The sequence below is a fragment of the Rhineura floridana genome, chromosome 10 (assembly GCF_030035675.1).
Source record: "Rhineura floridana isolate rRhiFlo1 chromosome 10, rRhiFlo1.hap2, whole genome shotgun sequence".
In the NCBI taxonomy this organism is placed as follows: Eukaryota; Metazoa; Chordata; class Lepidosauria; order Squamata; family Rhineuridae; genus Rhineura; species Rhineura floridana.
Genome location: NC_084489.1, coordinates 53606593 through 53624371, shown reverse-complemented (window position 1 = coordinate 53624371; position 17779 = coordinate 53606593). Strand labels below are relative to the sequence as shown.

The window sequence follows — 17779 nt, the reverse complement described above, 5'->3', positions numbered from 1 at the left end:
ACAGGCAGCACGGGGTTAATAAGCCCACCCCTGCTACCTCTCCTGTCATGTGAATGACATGTGCATGCAGCATACATGCCTACCATCAAGCAAGATGGCTGTGTTGGCATCAGCCCCTTAGGAAAGCCCCCACAGCCATCTTGGGTGATGGCAGGCATGAGCACACAGCATTCACGCTGAAGGAAGAGGTAGGTGGGGTGTGCAGGCGGGATTATTAAAGCCCACACTGTCTATTGGGTGGAGGTGCCTGGGAGGTCCCTCTCTACAATCTGCTGCAGAGTCGGATTGCAGGACCTAATGCTGCCATGGATCAAGGGACGGGAGCACCACTCTTCCACCATAAGGAGAGGCCCTACATGGGCCCCTCTGGGCCACAGGGGCCCTCAGCCAGGGCCCAACCTGGTCACCCTCTGGTGTCAGCCCTGTGGCCATGATCTCACAAGATTCGGTTTCAGAGTGGAACGACATGTTAGAAAGAATATGAGGCCAGTACCAAAAATGGCAACCGCATGTCAGGTCCTTCACCCATGTCCTTGTACCTTTTAGAACCAGCACCACCACCATCAATAAATGACATGGAGCACATCATCATGAAAATGCACATCATAATGACATTACATTGACATCAGGGGCTTGTGAGATATTCTGAAAGAGGAAACAGAAACTTGATATGGGTCTGCTGTTTTCAGGCCATTGCAAAAATGAAATATACCCTAAATAATCCAATGATCTTATTTTAAAGGAAGATTTTGTGATGGTAAGATATTTGTCCTCAGCTTCCAGATCCAGAGTTCAAAATCCTTCTATTCATAACAGATTCTCTATTAAGTAATGGGAAAAAAATAAATGTAATACTTACTGGATCCTTTCTTACCAGGTCTCGATCAGACACTACTGCAATGAGGTGGGCGAGTGTAAACACAGAGTTAAGAACATAAGAAAAAAACAGATTCTTGTGCAGTGTTATCCTTTGACAGCTGAGGCTCCTGAAAAATATGCACCACAAATTGTAAATTAGTGTTTTGATTACTGATGTTACTTTATAACAAGCACATGCTCTTTCTGAAGAATGCAATCTGGCAACAGGCCGTTGGAAAACACATGGCTGGCGTTGAAGCCATGGGAGCTAAACATTTTTTTACACCTGTTTAAAGCTACATGCTTTCCAGATCGCACTTAAAGCACCACTCAGCTTGCATTCGGTCCGAGCCATATTTTTTGTATTTTTGTATTTATACAAATTACAAATACCACATTTATCATCCTATAAGGAGATGTTCTTTGGAACACAGAGATGGAAATTACATAATGCCATAGGAACGGGTAATGAACTAAGCGAGGAATCTAAATCTGGAATTTCCCTGGATGTCAGGGAGATTTGCATTCATATCCTGCATGGTTTTGATTCCTTCTTGGATCCCACAAGAACAAGATACTTATTTCCTGCTTAATTGTGGCCAACATAATCAAGAAAGTGACTTGTTTTCAAGATTTCCACACTAGTTGAACTAATCACAAATTATTGTGCCATTTACTCACTAGACACACTGACCATAGAGAAGAGCAGTGTTATTGTAAGTTTGAACTAGCCCTCAGTAGTAGGGATACTAAAAAATATCCTAAACTTGTACTAGGATGCGGACAACATGGATACTTACATGGAATTTCACTTCCTATTTTGTTGCCCATTCACCCAGAGTTCCTTCTGAAGTTTACTGTCTACTTTGGATTTTGCTAGCCTAAATAGTTTGGGGTCGCCCACAAATTTAGCAATTCACTGCTCACTCCTGATTGCAGATCGTTCAATAAATTAAACAGAAGCAATCCTTGGGGGAACACACTGCGGTCTTCCTTCCATTATGAACATCTATTTCTCCCCTCTGTTTCCTGTACTTCAACCAATTATTAGCTGGTAAAAGCCTCTGAAGCTTTTGATATATTTCACCATAAACACCTCCGAAGTAATGACATATTGTCCTTTGTGGTGATGCCAAAAGACGTAACTGGTGACCACAAAAATATAACATCACCCTGAGAGGTTCTAGCAGAGAAGCTGGCCAAAAATAAAAATGCAAATAATGATTTTTGTTTTTGCTTCTATACTTTTCTCACCACAGCCTCAGAGATAAATGCAAATCACATGCTTTCACTGCTGGCTAGTTCTCTCTGCTTCTCCATACCGACTGAGAAAGGTCAAGATAGAGAGCAAGACAAGAGGGAGTTGGGGACAGAGAATGAGAAAGACTGAGTGTGTGTTAAAGGGATTTTAAAAAATCATTTAACCGTGAATCTTCCACCAAAGTTTCTGAGAGTGGGAGATGGAGGGCAGAAGGAGATATGAGCCAGTTTTTTTCAATGTCAATAATTAGCCCTCTACTTCCTGTTTCTGTAAATAGACTATCAGGACAGATACCTGTGCCCTTTCTTATTTCTACTCGTGTTACTGGTTTCTGTGTCTGTAATGACTGCAAAAAGATGAAGGGGAACATACTAGAAGTAGCTTGCTGGGTGGTGGTGGTGAGCAGTTAATACTAGCTCTAGGCAGATGGGTTGCTGTAACTTACTGGGAGAGAGAGGGGTGAGTGATAGGGAGGTTGGTGCAGTGGAAATGGACTGGCAGGAGCCAAGCCAGTACTCCTCCTCCTCGTCACCTCCCCCTGCTTCCAGTAAGCAACAGCTACCCACCTTACAGGAAGTTAGGGTAGCAGCTCCACTGAGCCCAGTGAGCCACTTGTGGAACATACAAGTATCCAGAATATTACTCTCACAAGCTAAAAGGGGAGAAGACAGCAAGTTTCATCAGAGGAGCAAACTCAGCAGGCAAGCAGCAAGCTAGCTTTTAGCCTAATGCTAATCATGTTTACTCAGAAGTCAGTCCCATATTTAGGACTGTATGCAGCAAAAGGATTTAAAAAAAACTCTCAAGAAGAAACAACTGCCAGGACAACCATGGATGGCTAAGCAGCCCCTGAACTCTGGAGTGAATTTTGCTCCCCTCAAATCACCAAAATGCTCTCCCCAAATTAGACACCTACCGGTGAGTTGGTAAATTTTGAGGAGCCATTTTCATTTAGCCCTAATGTGGAGTGGAAGAGAATTTTTTTAACACTGATAGAGTGGAGCACTATTACTGCATTACATTTTGTGCATGTACCAAATGGATGCATCTGCACATCACACATAACCTTTGTTTAGCAAAAGAGAAGAGGAAGGAACTACAGTAAGTCTATTTTGATCTGAAGCCGGTGTATTTTGATATGTAGGATTTTCTTGATTCTGCCAAAATAGAAATGAGTAAACTGACAGTTTGATTTGGATGAACAGGTTAGTTATTTCAGATCAAGTCATAAAATATGGCGTACGAGGGAGTAGGTAGTGGAGGAGTGTGCTATGCAGTATGCCATCGCTTATTTAAAATATACGCTCTGTTAATTAATCTGGAAAAATTAACATTGCTGTTTACATATTCCCAATTACTATTCACCTGTTCCCATTTTTGGTTTGCTTCAAATTAACTGATCTTGCTTATGCACCCTTTGTGTGAGTATGAACCTTAGCCTGCAGTAGTAATCTGCCAAGTCACATCATACAATCAATAGTGCAATTCCTGGGTAAAATATACACAAGATCACCTGTTTTAGGATATTTCCTTCTAAATATATGTTCACCACACTTTTTTCAGATAAGCAACAGAGGTAAAAGAATTGATCAACAGCTGCAATATTTCAGTTTGATTGAAGAGAACCTAATATAGTTTTTTACTTGGAACAACATCAGTGTCTTTCCTGTACTCCTACATCCACTTTTCGTAGCCAAAACATTTATCAGTGTGAGAACATGTACAGTATCATCTAAATTTACAGAGGAGTAAGATTTCTGTATTGGGAAAGCACTGATGTTTTAATGTTCAGTACAGTAAAACGTTTGCATTTGTGAGACAACAGCTGAGGGGATTTCCCTTACTGAGCACATGTTTATTTTATTATTCATTTGTTTTGTCACATAGTTTATAACAGGTAAGATAATTAATTTTGCTTGCCTAGACATACTTACCTGGAAGTAAGCTCTACTCAGCACAGTGGGACTTACCTCCAAGTAAACAGACACAGGATTGCACTGTAAATATACTTTGATAGATGCAGCAGCTTGCAGTCTTCAGTTACACAGAACAGAATATGTCTGACTTGAAGGATTCTACATGTGTAGGCACAGTGGGGCATCTGTGGGGAACTGGATAAAATGGCACTTGGATAAGATGATTTATAGGCCATTGTTGGCCAATGAGAGGCTAATGTTGCATTTAGAGTTGCCAGGTCCATGGCCTGAGACTGATCCTGTATCTTTAGGAGAAGAGAAGGTCAGCCAAGTGCAGGTGTTCTTGCAACCCTGTAATGAGAAAAACCACAAGGTGGAATTCTCCCTCCCCTGTGCACAACTTTTAAAGATACAAAAGACCTCTTGGAGGCCGGGCCTGGCAACCAAGAGGCCTTCTGTATCTTTAAAAGTTGTGCAGGGGGAAGGGAGAATTCCACCTTGTGGTTTTTCCCATTACAGAGTTGCAAAAACACCGGCACTTGGCTGACTTTCTCTTCTCCTAAAGATACAGGATCAGTCTCAGGCCATGAACCTGGCAACCCTAGTTGCATTGCATAGACCAGAGAAGAACTGGCGGCCATACCTGTGAATGAATATCTCAGTCAAGTCATTGAAGAAAAGAAAGCTCGAAGTAATACTTACTTGAAATAGAAAAGTATTCCCAAAGAAATCAACAGAGAGGTTATAGACAAAGCGTGTCCAACTATAGTCATATAGTAAAGTATGAATACCATCTGAAATTTAAAAAGAAGACTGAATGAAGAAACAACATATAGCAATATTTTTGCTTCTTTTGAGACACAGATGTTAGATATGTATAGCCTAGTATGAAAAGGGCTAAATTTGACCTTCCTCTGTGTGCGTTGAAGATTCAAATGTATTTGTTAGATTTGGTTAGCATAGCTACAAGACTGTATGTACTCAAGTTTCAGAAAGAACATGCCCCTTCAAACAACACATTTGTTTCTTTGCCTTATCCCATCACATATCGTTATGAAATTCTATATCTTTGGGAAGGAAAAGGGAAGAAAACACAAAAGTTTTGTATTACTAAAAAAAAAATCCATGCTGCATCCATGATGATGTGGACAGTGAGGCTGAGGAAAACACTTCCTTCTTCACTGTAGGTACTTTTGAGGGGGGGGGGAAGGTGCCTGTCAGTTGCCAGGATTCCCAGGAATGGATGATTGGTCTTGGAGGTATAAGGATGTTGAAAGTAAAATTATTTTTGTCAATCTTAAATTGCCACAAGATACCACACAGATAGGGTTGCCAGGTTCTTGGCCTGAGACTGATCCTGTATCTTTAGGAGAAGAGAAAGTCAGCCAAGTGCAGGTGTTCTTGCAACCCTGTAATGGGAAAAACCACAAGGTGGAATTCTCCCTTCCCCCTGCCCAACTTTTAAAGATACAGAAGACCTCTTGGTTGCCAGGTCCAGCCTCCAAGAGGTATTCTGTATCTTTAAAAGTTGTGCAAGGGGGAGGGAGAATTCCACCTTGTGGTTCTTCCCATTACAGAGTTGCAAGAACACCTGCACTTGTCTGACCTTCTCTCTTCCTAAAGATACAGGATCAGTCTCAGGCCATGGACCTGGCAACCCTACACACAGATGGTATTTAACATCCACCCATTTAAAACTAAATTCTAAACTGCAAGAAGACAAATGCTGGAGATGTCATACATAATGGAACAGATACCCTGTTTCAAATATTTATATTCAGCCGCTCATTTTTCTCTCAGCTGAGCTCAATTTTGGCTCCCAGAGCTGGTCTAAGGAGAAAATCACCTGAAGGGACAGAATGTAGACGGGTATGCAACAATTTCCTGAGTGGTTTAACACTCAGTCCTTCGTCCCAGAGAACTCAGACAATTGTAGCTCTATGAGGGGAATAGGGGTCTCGTAACAAATCTCAGCACCCTTCACAAACTACAGTTCCCAGCATACTTTGGTGAAACATGACTGTTTAAAGTGGAATAATAGTGGAATAATTCTGTGAATGCAGCCAGAGTCTAGCTCAGCCTTCACTTCTTCACTTCACTTCTTCCATGCTTCTAATTACTTAGTCTTTTTTTTTTAATTCTTCATATAACCACGTGGGAGTTGGGAGAATTTTTTTCAACCACTTTTGCTGAAAGAAAATAATTAAAAAGAACAGAATAAATGAAAGGAAGAAGCAGATATGTGTTTTTTATACAGGGAAGTTGATCCCCTCTAGATGAATGGCAACTGGTTTCAGATGCCTGGAATCTGTGCAAAACAGCATCTCACTATGTTATTTCTGTTTTATTCGTCCCTACATTTAAAATCAACAAAGGTCAGACTTCTTTCCATGAATTCTTTGCTTAATAGGTACCACCCCACTCACCCCAACCTTAGCCTATGATCTGAAATAGAAATTCTATGTAGAAGTTTTCTTGAATGCCTCTGAGAATAGAATATAATTACTTTTTGTTTCAAAGGGTTACAGGTTTCATCGTAATATTAAAGGTCATATTTTATCAATCTAATTAGACTTTTTCCACTGTATTACATAATGAGTAGACCACAGCTCAATCTAAATGCCACACACACTTAAAGGGGAATGCCACACACACTTAAAGGGGAATTCATCTAACCAACAACAGCCTGTAAATTCAAAGGATAAAGAAAAAGAAAAAAGGATTAGGAATAATATTAAAAATAAATAAATAAAAGTGCTATGCAGGCAACATTAAGCAAGGGAAGAGAGGTAAGAAGGAAAGTTAAGAACTCTTCTAATGAAATCAATGAAACTTAAAAGTGCTAAATTTTGACTGAAACAGGCCCTATATTTCATTTAAACTTGAAAATTCCCATAAGAGTACAAAGCTGCAAAAGTGGATCAGCCTCCACAAACTGTCATTTGACACCTTCCCTCCATCAATGGAGGGAAGGGTTCAGATGGAGGCCAGCTGAGGTGGCAAAGAAAAATAACCCATGTCATTTCTCTTTGCTGCCTCAGCTGGGCTCCATCTACATTATATATATATAGAAGCAGTATCATACCACTTTAAACAGTCATGGATTCCCTCAAAGAATTATGGGAACTGTTATATCTTTGAGAGCTACTAGTTCTGTAACCCACACACACATTCTTATTTTGCCCATTATGGACCTAGTCTTGCCATAATAATCTGAATTTATCAATGTTTTGTGTATTGCCATGAAAATTTAGACAGCTGTTAAAGCAAGCATTTCTGAGTTCAGGACTCTAAGTTTTGTAAGGTTTTGTTTTGAAATGAGCTTATGGGAAGCATCAGAATAGCATGAGGGGTATTTTCACTCTCGTGGCTGTATAATATATTGGCTGCTTAAGAAGTTCTTTGCTTGAGGTGGATGCTCTCTGACGCACAGTTCACTATGAATACTCTCCTAACCTTTTAAATAAAAATTTGTTGTTGTTGTTATGTGCCTCCAAGTCAACTACGACTTATGGCGACCGTATGAATCAGTGACCTCCAAGAGCATCTGTCATGAACCACCTTGTTCAGATGTAAGTTCAACTCTGTGGCTTCCTTTATGGAATCAATCCATCTCTTTTGGGCTTCCTCTTTTTCTACTCCCTTCTTCCCTTTTTCCAAGCATTATTGTCTTTTCATGTCTTCTCATTATGTGTCCAAAGTATGATAACCTCAGTTTCATCATTTTAGCTTCTAGTGATAGTTCTGGTTTAATTTGTTCTAACACCCAACAATTTGTCTTTTTCGCAGTCCATGGTATGCACAAAGCTCTCCTCCTACACCACATTTCAAATGAGTTGATTTTTCTCTTACCCACTTTTTTCACTGTCCAACTTTCACCTCCATACATAGAGATCGGAGATACCATGGTCTGAATGATCCTGACTTTAGTGTTTAGTGATACATCTTTACATTTGAGGACCTTTTCTAGTTCTCTCACAGCTGCCCTCCCCAGTCCTAGCCTTCTTCTAATTTCTTGACTATTGTCTCCATTTTGGTTAATGACTGTGCCAAGGTATTGATAGTCCTTGACAAGTTCAGTGTCCTCATTGTCAACTGTAAAGTTACATAAATCTTGTGTTGTCATTACTTTATTCTTTTTGACATTCAGCTGTAGTCCTGCTTTTGTGCTTTCCTCTTTAACTTTCATCAGCATTAGTTTCAAATCATTACTGGTTTCTGCTAGTAGTATGGTATCATCTGCATATCTTAAATTATTGATATTTCTCCCTCCAATTTTCACACCTCCCTCATCTTGGTCCAATCCTGCTTTCCGTATGATATGTTCTGCGTATAGATTAAATAAATAGGGTGATAAAATACACCCCTGTCTCACACCCTTTCCGATGGGGAACCAATCGGTTTCTCCATATTCTGTCCTTACAGTAGCCTCTTGTGCCAACCAGCAAATGCCAGCTATCCTGCCTCCTCACCTGCAGGATTACCTTGCAGTTTTAATGGGGGCCAGTAGTGGCTGCACCTACACTTTTTTAAAGAACAAAAGAACAGAATCACCACAAGCATTCCTGCTGCAAGGCTACTTGCAGCTCCATCCATTATCAGAGTGGTCCTGGGTCCTACTTACAGAGGACAGTCTATTTGAAGGGCTATCAGAAGATAGAGCAAGGCCAGTTTAAAGAACCATAAGAATTAGGGTTGCCAGGTTCAGTCCCTGAGACTGATCCTGTATCTTTAGCAGAAGAGAAAGTCAGCCAAGTGCAGGTGTTCTTGCAACTCTGTAATTAGAAAAACCACAAGGTGGAATTCTCCCTCCCCCCTGCCCAACTTTTAAAGATACAGAAGACCTCTTAGTTGCCAAGCCCAGCCTCCAAGAGGTCTACTGTATCTTTAAAAGTTGTGGAGGGAGGAGGGAGACGTCCACCTTGTGGTTTTTCCCATTACAGAGTTGCAAGAACACCTGCACTTGGCTGACCTTCTCTTCTCCTAAAGATACAGGATCAGTCTCAGGCCAAGAACCTGGCAACCCTAATAAGAATAGAGATCTGGGGCCTTCAGCTTGTTCATCAATTATTGGCATCTGGATAGCAGACTGAGCAGACACACAAGTAGGGATGGAAGGATTTGTCAGTTTTGGTTCTGCCAGCTTCCCATTTTTCCCAACAAATTCATTTCTGCAGCAATTTATTATTATTATTTTTAAAAATCCTCATATAAATTTAGCATTTTAGCACTGATTTCTCCTAATAAACATATTTTTGTATGCAGTTTTGACTAACCAAATTTTGTCAAGCAGTTTTGCTTAATATAATGCATCTGTGTATGTTATTTCCGTTAATAGTTTTGTTTTTATGCACACTTTCCCCTAAACTGAAGCTCAATCCAGACAAGACTGAGATGCTGCTGGTGAACGGCTTCCCTGATCGGATGGTGGATATACACCCTGTCCTGGATGGGGTTACACTCCCCCTAAAGGACGGGGTTCGTAGTCTGGGAGTCTTTTTAGATCCTTCCCTGTCACTTGAGGCCCAAGTGGCATCGGTGGCACGGAATGCTTTCTACCAGCTTTGGCTGGTGGCCCAGCTACGTCCCTATCTGAGCAGGGAGGACCTAACATCAGTCGTACATGCTCTGGTAACCTCACGACTGGATTACTGCAATGCGCTCTATGTAGGACTGCCTTTGAAGACAGTTCGGAAGCTACAGCTTGTCCAAAATGCGGCGGCCAGATTAATAACAGGGACCAGGCGGTCGGAACACATAACACCTGTTCTGGCTCGCTTGCACTGGCTGCCAATATGCTTCCGGGCTAGATTCAAAGTGTTGGTTCTAACCTATAAAGCCCTATACGGCGCGGGACCACAATACTTGTCAGAACGCCTCTCCCGATATGAACCTGCCCGTACACTACGCTCTACACTGAAGGCCCTCCTCCGAGTTCCGTCTCATAGGGAGGCTCGGAGGGTGGTGACAAGATCTAGGGCCTTCTCAGTGGTGGCCCCCGAATTGTGGAACAGTCTCCCCGAAGAGGTGTGTATGGCACCGACATTGTTGTCCTTTCGGCGCCAGGTTAAGACCTTCCTCTTTGCTATGGCGTTTTAATATGTAACTTGTTTTAGTTTTAAATTTTGTTGTAATTGTTTCTGATTTCTTGTTTTTACATATGTTTATGCTGTATTTTATTATGAGATTTTGAGATGTTTTTGTATTTTTATATTTTGTTGTACACCGCCCAGAGAGCTGATGCTAGTCGGGCGGTATAAAAATCTAATAAAATAAATAAATAATAATAAATAATATATGCATTGTTGTAAAAAGGGTTGCCAGGCTCAGGGCCTGAGAATGATTCTGTATCTTTGATAAGAGAAAATTCAGCCAAGTGCAGGTTTTCTTGCAACTCTGTAATGGGAAAAACCACAAGGTGGAATTCTCCGTTCCCCCTGCACAACTTTTAAAGATACAGAAGACCCCTTGGTTGCCAGGCCTTACTCAGAGTAGACCAATTGATGTAAATTGACATAACTAAGGGTCATTCATTTCAAAGGGTCTACTCTGAGTAGGACTTAGCTGAATACAACCCACACACTTTTATTACTTTCCCTCTGGGCATTAAAAATTGTTGCGGGGGGAGGGCATTGTGCTGGAGATTATTACAAAGAAACAAAACCATTCACTGGTATTGAACTGGAAGTACTTAATGCATGTGATGCATTTTTAATTTTATCATCAAGCCCAGATTGCAGAAAGGCAAATGGCACAATAATAAATGTTTCGATCTATGGAAGATTAAATTGTGTAAAAGCAGTTTATTTTAAGTGCAATCTTGATTATTTTCTCTGCAGTAGTGCTTCACTGGTGGGCAACCAGCTTCCAGTGTTGTCTCTCTATACCATTCTGCCCAAGATTCTCATTGCCTGGGACTCCATTTCTTCTAGGGCAGCCTTTCCCAACCAGTGTGCCTCCAGATGTTGTTGGACCACAGCTCCCATCAGCCTCAGCCAGCATTGCCAATGGTCAGGAAAGATGGGAATTGTGGTCCAACAACATCTGGAGGCACACTGGTTGGGAAAGGCTGTTCTAGGGGGATTTGCCTTTGACATCCACAATTAGTACTTCTTAGACTAATTTGATTTTAAACAATAGCTACCAGCGTGTAGAACCTATGAACTGGACACAGGTATTCCTGAGACGTAACTGCATGTCATCTGAAACATAGCTAAGGGACTGGCACCCTGTATCATAAATAGCAAATGTGTAGGATAGAAATGTGGACAGCAGCAGTAGGATGCATTACAAGTTAAATAGCCTACCTTACGCTTTTCATTTGTGAAAGAATTGCACCGCGTGTAGTTGGACCAAGTTCGATTACTTTCAGGATGCCGGAACCAGGTTCCAGTCTTCTCACAATATTTTGTTGCTATTTCTGTGAATTAAAAATGCAGAGAGTTTGTAATTTGTTTAAGAAGCCTAAGTCCATATACTAAAGCACATCAGTGTTTGCACATCTAAATAATTTTAGGGTGATATTTAACATAAATCCCTTTATTTATTTCATTTTTAACATGTCTTTTACCAAACAAGTGGTCCCAGGTTGGGATAAATCATGTACATAAACTAACAATACAATAGTTCCAATAAAAAAGAGATCAAAACATTATAAAACCAATCAGCATAATTTATGTTCCTGCTTAATACAAAAATCAGTGGTCTATGCCAGTGGTTCCAAAAACCTTTCCCCCATGGAGCACTTGAAAATTCCTGAGGGTCTTGGTGGACCACTGAATGATTTTTCTACCTGCGGTAGCAATTGTCATGAACTATGCCAGACGCTGTACAATTTCCATAGAATTCAGATTGTAATACAATATAAAAAATAAAAAGCAATAAAATACACTTAAAACCCAATCTGAATATTTAGTGTGATGGATGTGCTGTCTCCTATCTTCAACCTCAAATTGACAGACACGCTGTGGACCACATGAGTGAAACTCCCCAGGTCTATGCATCAAGAACGCATACCAATACTTTAGTTTTTATTAGACATTTTTGTATCCCACCCTTCCTCCAATCCAAAGCACAGGGCAGCTTCAAATTAGTCAGTAGTTAAAACAACAATCTAAAATAAGCATAACCATAAAATCACTACATTATACTAAAAATACAGCAGAACAGGAACAATAAGTACCTAACCCGGGCGGGCGGGCGGGCGGGGGGGGGACTTCAGACAAAAAGCCTGGCTAAAGAGGTAAGTTTTCAGTATTTGTACAAATCACAAACCAAATTGGGCTGATTCAGGCCAATTTGTATTCTGTCCAGATCAGGTTGAAGCAAACAAGGAAGCAAACAGCAGCAGAGCACTACTAATGACTGCTGCACTGGCTATTGCTTTGGTGATGTCAGTACTAGCTCGGTCCTTGCAATAGTGCTGTCAGGCACCAGCCTGATGCTATAAATTGTTGCATTTGTATAGCAGCTCACAGGACTGAGCTTTAGTTAATAGCCAATGATATTCCTATCCACCTCCAGATTTCTCCACATCAGTCTTCCCCAACCTGGGGTCCTGCAGATGTTGCTGAACTACAACTCCCACCATCCTTGTCCATTGGCCTTTTAGTCTGGGGCTGATGGGAGTTGCAGTCTAAAACATCTGAAGGGCACCAGGTTGGGGAAGAGGGGAAGATTGCTCTAGTTTTTCCCCTCAAGTTCAGTGATACACTCTTGACTATCATTGCAGTTCATCACATAAATTTTTGTACAAAGTGAGAGAAGGTGGTTGAGGAAATACAGAAAAGCATGATACAATACCGGCTGTGAAATCTATTGAAGTAACCAAGAGTTGCTTCTGCATAAAGGAACTTAGAATAATATAACTTTAAAAATCAGTAGTTTAAAAACCATAGTAACAAGCACTATAAAAAATTCTAAGGCAGATAGGTTCTATTTTTAAAAAAACTTGAAATTTGGGTTCCTTAGAAATCATGATATGAATATTGACTTTTGAGTATAACACATGTAATGCAGGTAGTGTATACATACGGAACACTAAGCACTCCATTTGATTCTCCAGTACTATTTTATTAAAATAGTCCTTAAATAGAAAATCATCTGCAGAATAGAGCAGAAATTCATCTAGTGTTATTTTGTTCTGTGTGGTCACAGAACAGGGCCCAGTGTTCTGGGCCCATCCATATCTAACCTCAAAATCCAAGTTTTCCATATTTGGTTGATGGACTCAAGATCAATACATGCTCTGTTTGTGCTTGGATTTATTTTTTAAAACCTGAATTGTAAGATCCATATGTGTGGGCATTATTATTATTATTTTGCCTAATTCGTTTCTGCACAAGTCACACTGCTAAGTTCACCCCTTTACGGTGATTGGTCCAGAGCAATACTTTGCTTTTTGTGTGTTTTTCTGTCTTGCATGTGAGAGAGGCATAATAAGAATCCAGGTGAACGTAAAGAGAAGCGTTCTAGTTTTTCTCCCTCATTCCCAACTTGGTGTAGAAGAACAACTGCACTGTTCCATTTTCCACATACAACAGCAATTGATAAATGTCTCTGCAGGCATGCCTGCATATATGCCAGTATCAGTTGCACACCCCACACATGTATATATCCATTCTCTTGTGTGGTGGTGGCCATTGCCTCATGTGGTATCCAACATGGCGGAGAAATGCAACTGGGATTGCCTCCTCCTCTTGCCCACAGGTCATATAACTGGTCATGAATCTACTACTTCAGTCAAGCTGACACTTTTTCTGGCTCCCTATTTCCACTGGCTGGCTGTTCGGGGAACCCTTTTGTAAATAACCAAGGAATACCAAGAATGGGGAACCTGCAGCAATCCAGAAGTTGTTGGACCTCATCTGCTCCAACCAGTGTGGCCAATTGTCAGGGATGATGGGAATTGGAGTCATCTGGAGGACCATCATGATGTAGCTAAAATGACACCATCCATGCACAAGAATGAGGTATCAGCAGGCTGGCAGGAACTCCAAGGGTTCAAGTACTGAAGCCTGAAACACTGAAGAGCCATTGCCAATCTGTGTAAGCAATAGTGAGCTAGATGGACCAGGTTCTGAGTCAATACAAGGAGCTTCCATCTGTCGGGAATGCTTTGATTTGGATTCCTGTATTGAGCAGGGGGTTGGACTCGATGGCCTTATAGGCAGAGCTTGGAAAAGTTACTTTTTTGAACTACAGCTCCCATCAACCCAATCCAGTGGCCATGCTGGCTGAGGCTGATGGGAATTGTAGGTCAAAAAAGTAACTTTTCCAAGCTCTGCTTATAGGCCCCTTCCAACTTTACTATTCTATGATTCTATGATTCCTATGAAAAGCAGGGACAGATTGACTTAAGTCTTGCATGGTCTACCTAGCAGATATAACTAATCTGTGTTATGTGATCCTGAACATTCACTCCTGCTGAAGAACATAAGCAATGTCTTACTGGATTTGACTACGGTCCACCTAGTCCAGTAATCTTTGCAAGACTCCCAGCAATTAACAGGATCAAGGCCAGGGATATGGAACCTGTGGCCCTCCAAATGTTATTGGACTGCAGCTCCCATCATCCCTGACCATTGACAAGGCTACCTGGGGATGATGGGAGCTGGAGTCCAACAACATCTGGAAGGCCATAGCAGGTTCCCTATTCCCTATTCCACCTAGGTGGTCCACCAGGGACTGGCTAGGGGTTCTTTGGTGGACCAGAGTCTACCTTCTGCCCAACCAAAGTAATGTATATACTGTAATAAATACTGTAAATATTTGAGATAATGCCTTTCCCCATATGAGCCTTCTTGCACTCTTAAGATTGCCTGGGAAAGCCCTGCTTCTGGTGCCTTCTCTACCTGACAGAAAATAGGGCCTTTTCTACCGCAGCATCACTCTTACAGGATTTTCTTCATCAAGATCTTCAAGGGGTTCCCTAAAGACTTAGTGAGCAAGAAAAGGTCTTCTTGTTCTAGAAGACTTGAAGGGAAAGTCTCTCTTTTCTGTCCTTTGCATATTTGATTCTGTGAGGGATGGTTTCTAATATTTTAAAAATGCTTTAGGGGTTTTTAATCTGTATAAATGCTGGCTGTTTGATAGCATTGTGACCTGTTTTATTGTTATGTGAGCTGTCTTGTGTACCTAAAATGGCAGAAAAGTGGTATATAAGCAGTATGGCACAATGGTTACAGTGCTAGACTAAAACTGGAAAAACCTAGGTTCAGATTGCCACTTGGCAAAGAAACGTACTCAGTGACTATGGGTCAGACATTCTCTCTTAGAATAACCTACCTTATAGGCATGCTGTGAGGGAAAGGAAAGCCATCTTGGAAGCAAGGTGGAATATAAATGTAATACATTTATAAATAAAATAAGGAAATGAAATGGATTGAGTTATTCTCCAGGGAAATAAGTGGGTAGGTGAGTGGAAGTGCAGGAATTTAATACATTTTTTACTTTGGGTTCCTTTCACTCTTGTAATCCTATGAATCTATGTAATTATACTTCAGCTGTTTACATAGGTTTGCTCATCATTACAGATCCCATAGATTTCAATGGGAATTATTAAAGAGCTGTGTTGGAAGGCCACACAACTATTATAGCAACCAGTTATCAGCATTCCAAGTTTTTGCGTAGAATTATTAGTTGTATCATTCTTCTTGAATGAATCTATCTATCTACCTATCTATCTATCTAAAAACTGGGTTTATTTTGTTTTGTAAGTTTGATCTCTGACCGTATCATCTACCTTAACAAAAGCAGAAAGCCGACGACTGAGGGAACGTGCTCTCTTTCTATGACCAGGAACACAACTTTATATAGAAACACTTGGAATAGGCACACTCTAAGCAATCCAAAGGAAAATGTCTTTTAGAATAACTACAGTTTCAGCCCAGCAGTTCTAGGGATCCAATGTTCAAAAGTGAATACGTGCCCAAACAAAATAGAAGGAAAGAACATTGTCTTTCAGCTGCCCATCAATTTAACTTGCAGATCATCTTAGACTTGCTCTCCTACTATCTTCTCCATTGCATCCGTTGCCAGATACTGTCTAAAGCTGGAAAGCATCTGAAGTCTTAAACTGAGATGAAAGGTGACTCTGCAATAGAACACAATGTACCAAAATTTCACCTAATGTCCTTGCACTGCTATCCAAGGAATCATTACATTAACAATATATATTTTTCTCCTCCAATGGCTGGAGAGATCTATTGCTTCAGCTGCTTAGAAAAATTCCAGTGACTCCGGCAGGGGTGGAGGGGTGGGGGCGGAGAGAAAATATTTGGTCTAGTAATTATAAAATCTAACCAATATATCTCTTTTTCCCAGAACCTATTCAGCAAGCCTGACTCATTGGCAATGAGCAAGAATAATCAATCAGGGGAAAGTTTCTGTGACAACCCTCTGCTTTGCAGCACCATAAGAAGGAGCTATAAGATGGCTTTAACTACCTCAGTATGGAAGATTTGTCCCAATACACTGTGCAGCAATAAATGGTCTGCTTCTAATATTGTTGTTTCTTTAATGGGAAGCAAGGTCATGGACCTAAACCAGGATGGCTCTAAGCCAGGACGAGGCAACACAGGGGCTGAGGGCTTCTCTACCTTGCTGAATGTTTCAGCCTGTTCATGCAGCCTTGCACTTTGGTTGTTTTTTGGGGGGGAGGGGCTACTGGGGAGAGATAATTTTCCTACCCCTGATCTAAGCTAACCTAAGCCATTTGTTGATAAGAGAATGGTCACTTCTAATCACCTCCCCACTCCTGTCAGACATTTAGGGTCACAGGTGAATGGATCACAATCCACAGAATTATACAACAAGCTTCATCCCTCCAGCTCCCCTTTGTTACGTTCTGTGAGCCATGTGCTGACAGTGTGGGCACAGAGTACAGCTGATGATTAAAAATTGAGAGCTGAGCCAGGGCAAACCTATTTACGTTGCAGCCTTCTTTGCAGACTGATAAACTATACCCCTGCTTCGTTAATGCTTTTGGGAGGTTCATTTAGTTGCACTGTCCACACCCCCTCCACTCAGCCCTAAAAAGAGGGTGGTCAAATGACTTTTATGTGGAGTGGCGAAACATGGTTAAACAGATTTTTTTACACCGTAATATTCTGGATGTGGTTTGGAATTCCTTATTCTCTAAAGCAGGGACGGGGTAATAGTAGCCTAAAGGCTGCATGTGGCTCTCTGCCCCAGAGTAGATAACATGGGGGGAGGGGTGGCAGAGAGAGAGAGAGAGAAGGGGTGACAGAAAGAGAGAAAAGGGGTGCCCACCCACTTTTGGCTCTGACACCATCCACCACTAGAGTAGGCCCCAGGCTATGGTCTGAAGGCATATGAGGCCAGCATCCTGCTAAAGCTAAGCAGGGTCAGGTCTGGTCACTGCCTGGATGGGAGACCTGGGAACCATACGTAAGCTGCCTTGGGTTTCTATCATGAAAAGAAAGGAGGGGTATAAATGTAATAAATAAATAGAGTTGGCTGCTTTCCACCATTGGTATTCGGCCCCTGACAAATTATATCCAAGATTTGGCCCTTGACAGGAAAAAAAGTTCCCCACTTCTGTTCTAAGTGATGTCTTGATTTCCAGTTGGGTTAAAATGTAAGAAACATGGCTTTGTAATGGCATTATGCCATATATATAATATTATTTATTTATTTATTACATTTTTATACCATATTTACTCCAAGGAGCTCAAAGTGGTGTACATGGCTCTCCCCCATTCCTCCAAGGTCACTCAGTGAG

The 17779-nt window shown here is 41.2% G+C and overlaps 1 protein-coding gene across 5 annotated transcripts in view; it reads right to left on the bottom strand.

The window, feature by feature from the left end:
- Nucleotides 1-17779, bottom strand: part of CALCR (calcitonin receptor) — a 252662-nt gene that overhangs the window by 86800 nt on the left and 148083 nt on the right. For 4 of the 5 annotated variants that reach the window (XM_061587206.1, XM_061587209.1, XM_061587207.1 and 1 more), the window contains 3 exons: nucleotides 11343-11455; nucleotides 4738-4829; nucleotides 860-986 (listed from right to left, as the gene is read on the bottom strand). In XM_061587206.1, the coding sequence (XP_061443190.1) occupies nucleotides 860-986; nucleotides 4738-4829; nucleotides 11343-11455 (332 nt within the window). The remainder of the gene's footprint in view (nucleotides 1-859; nucleotides 987-4737; nucleotides 4830-11342; nucleotides 11456-17779) is intronic. The other variant, XM_061587208.1, reaches the window with a different exon arrangement.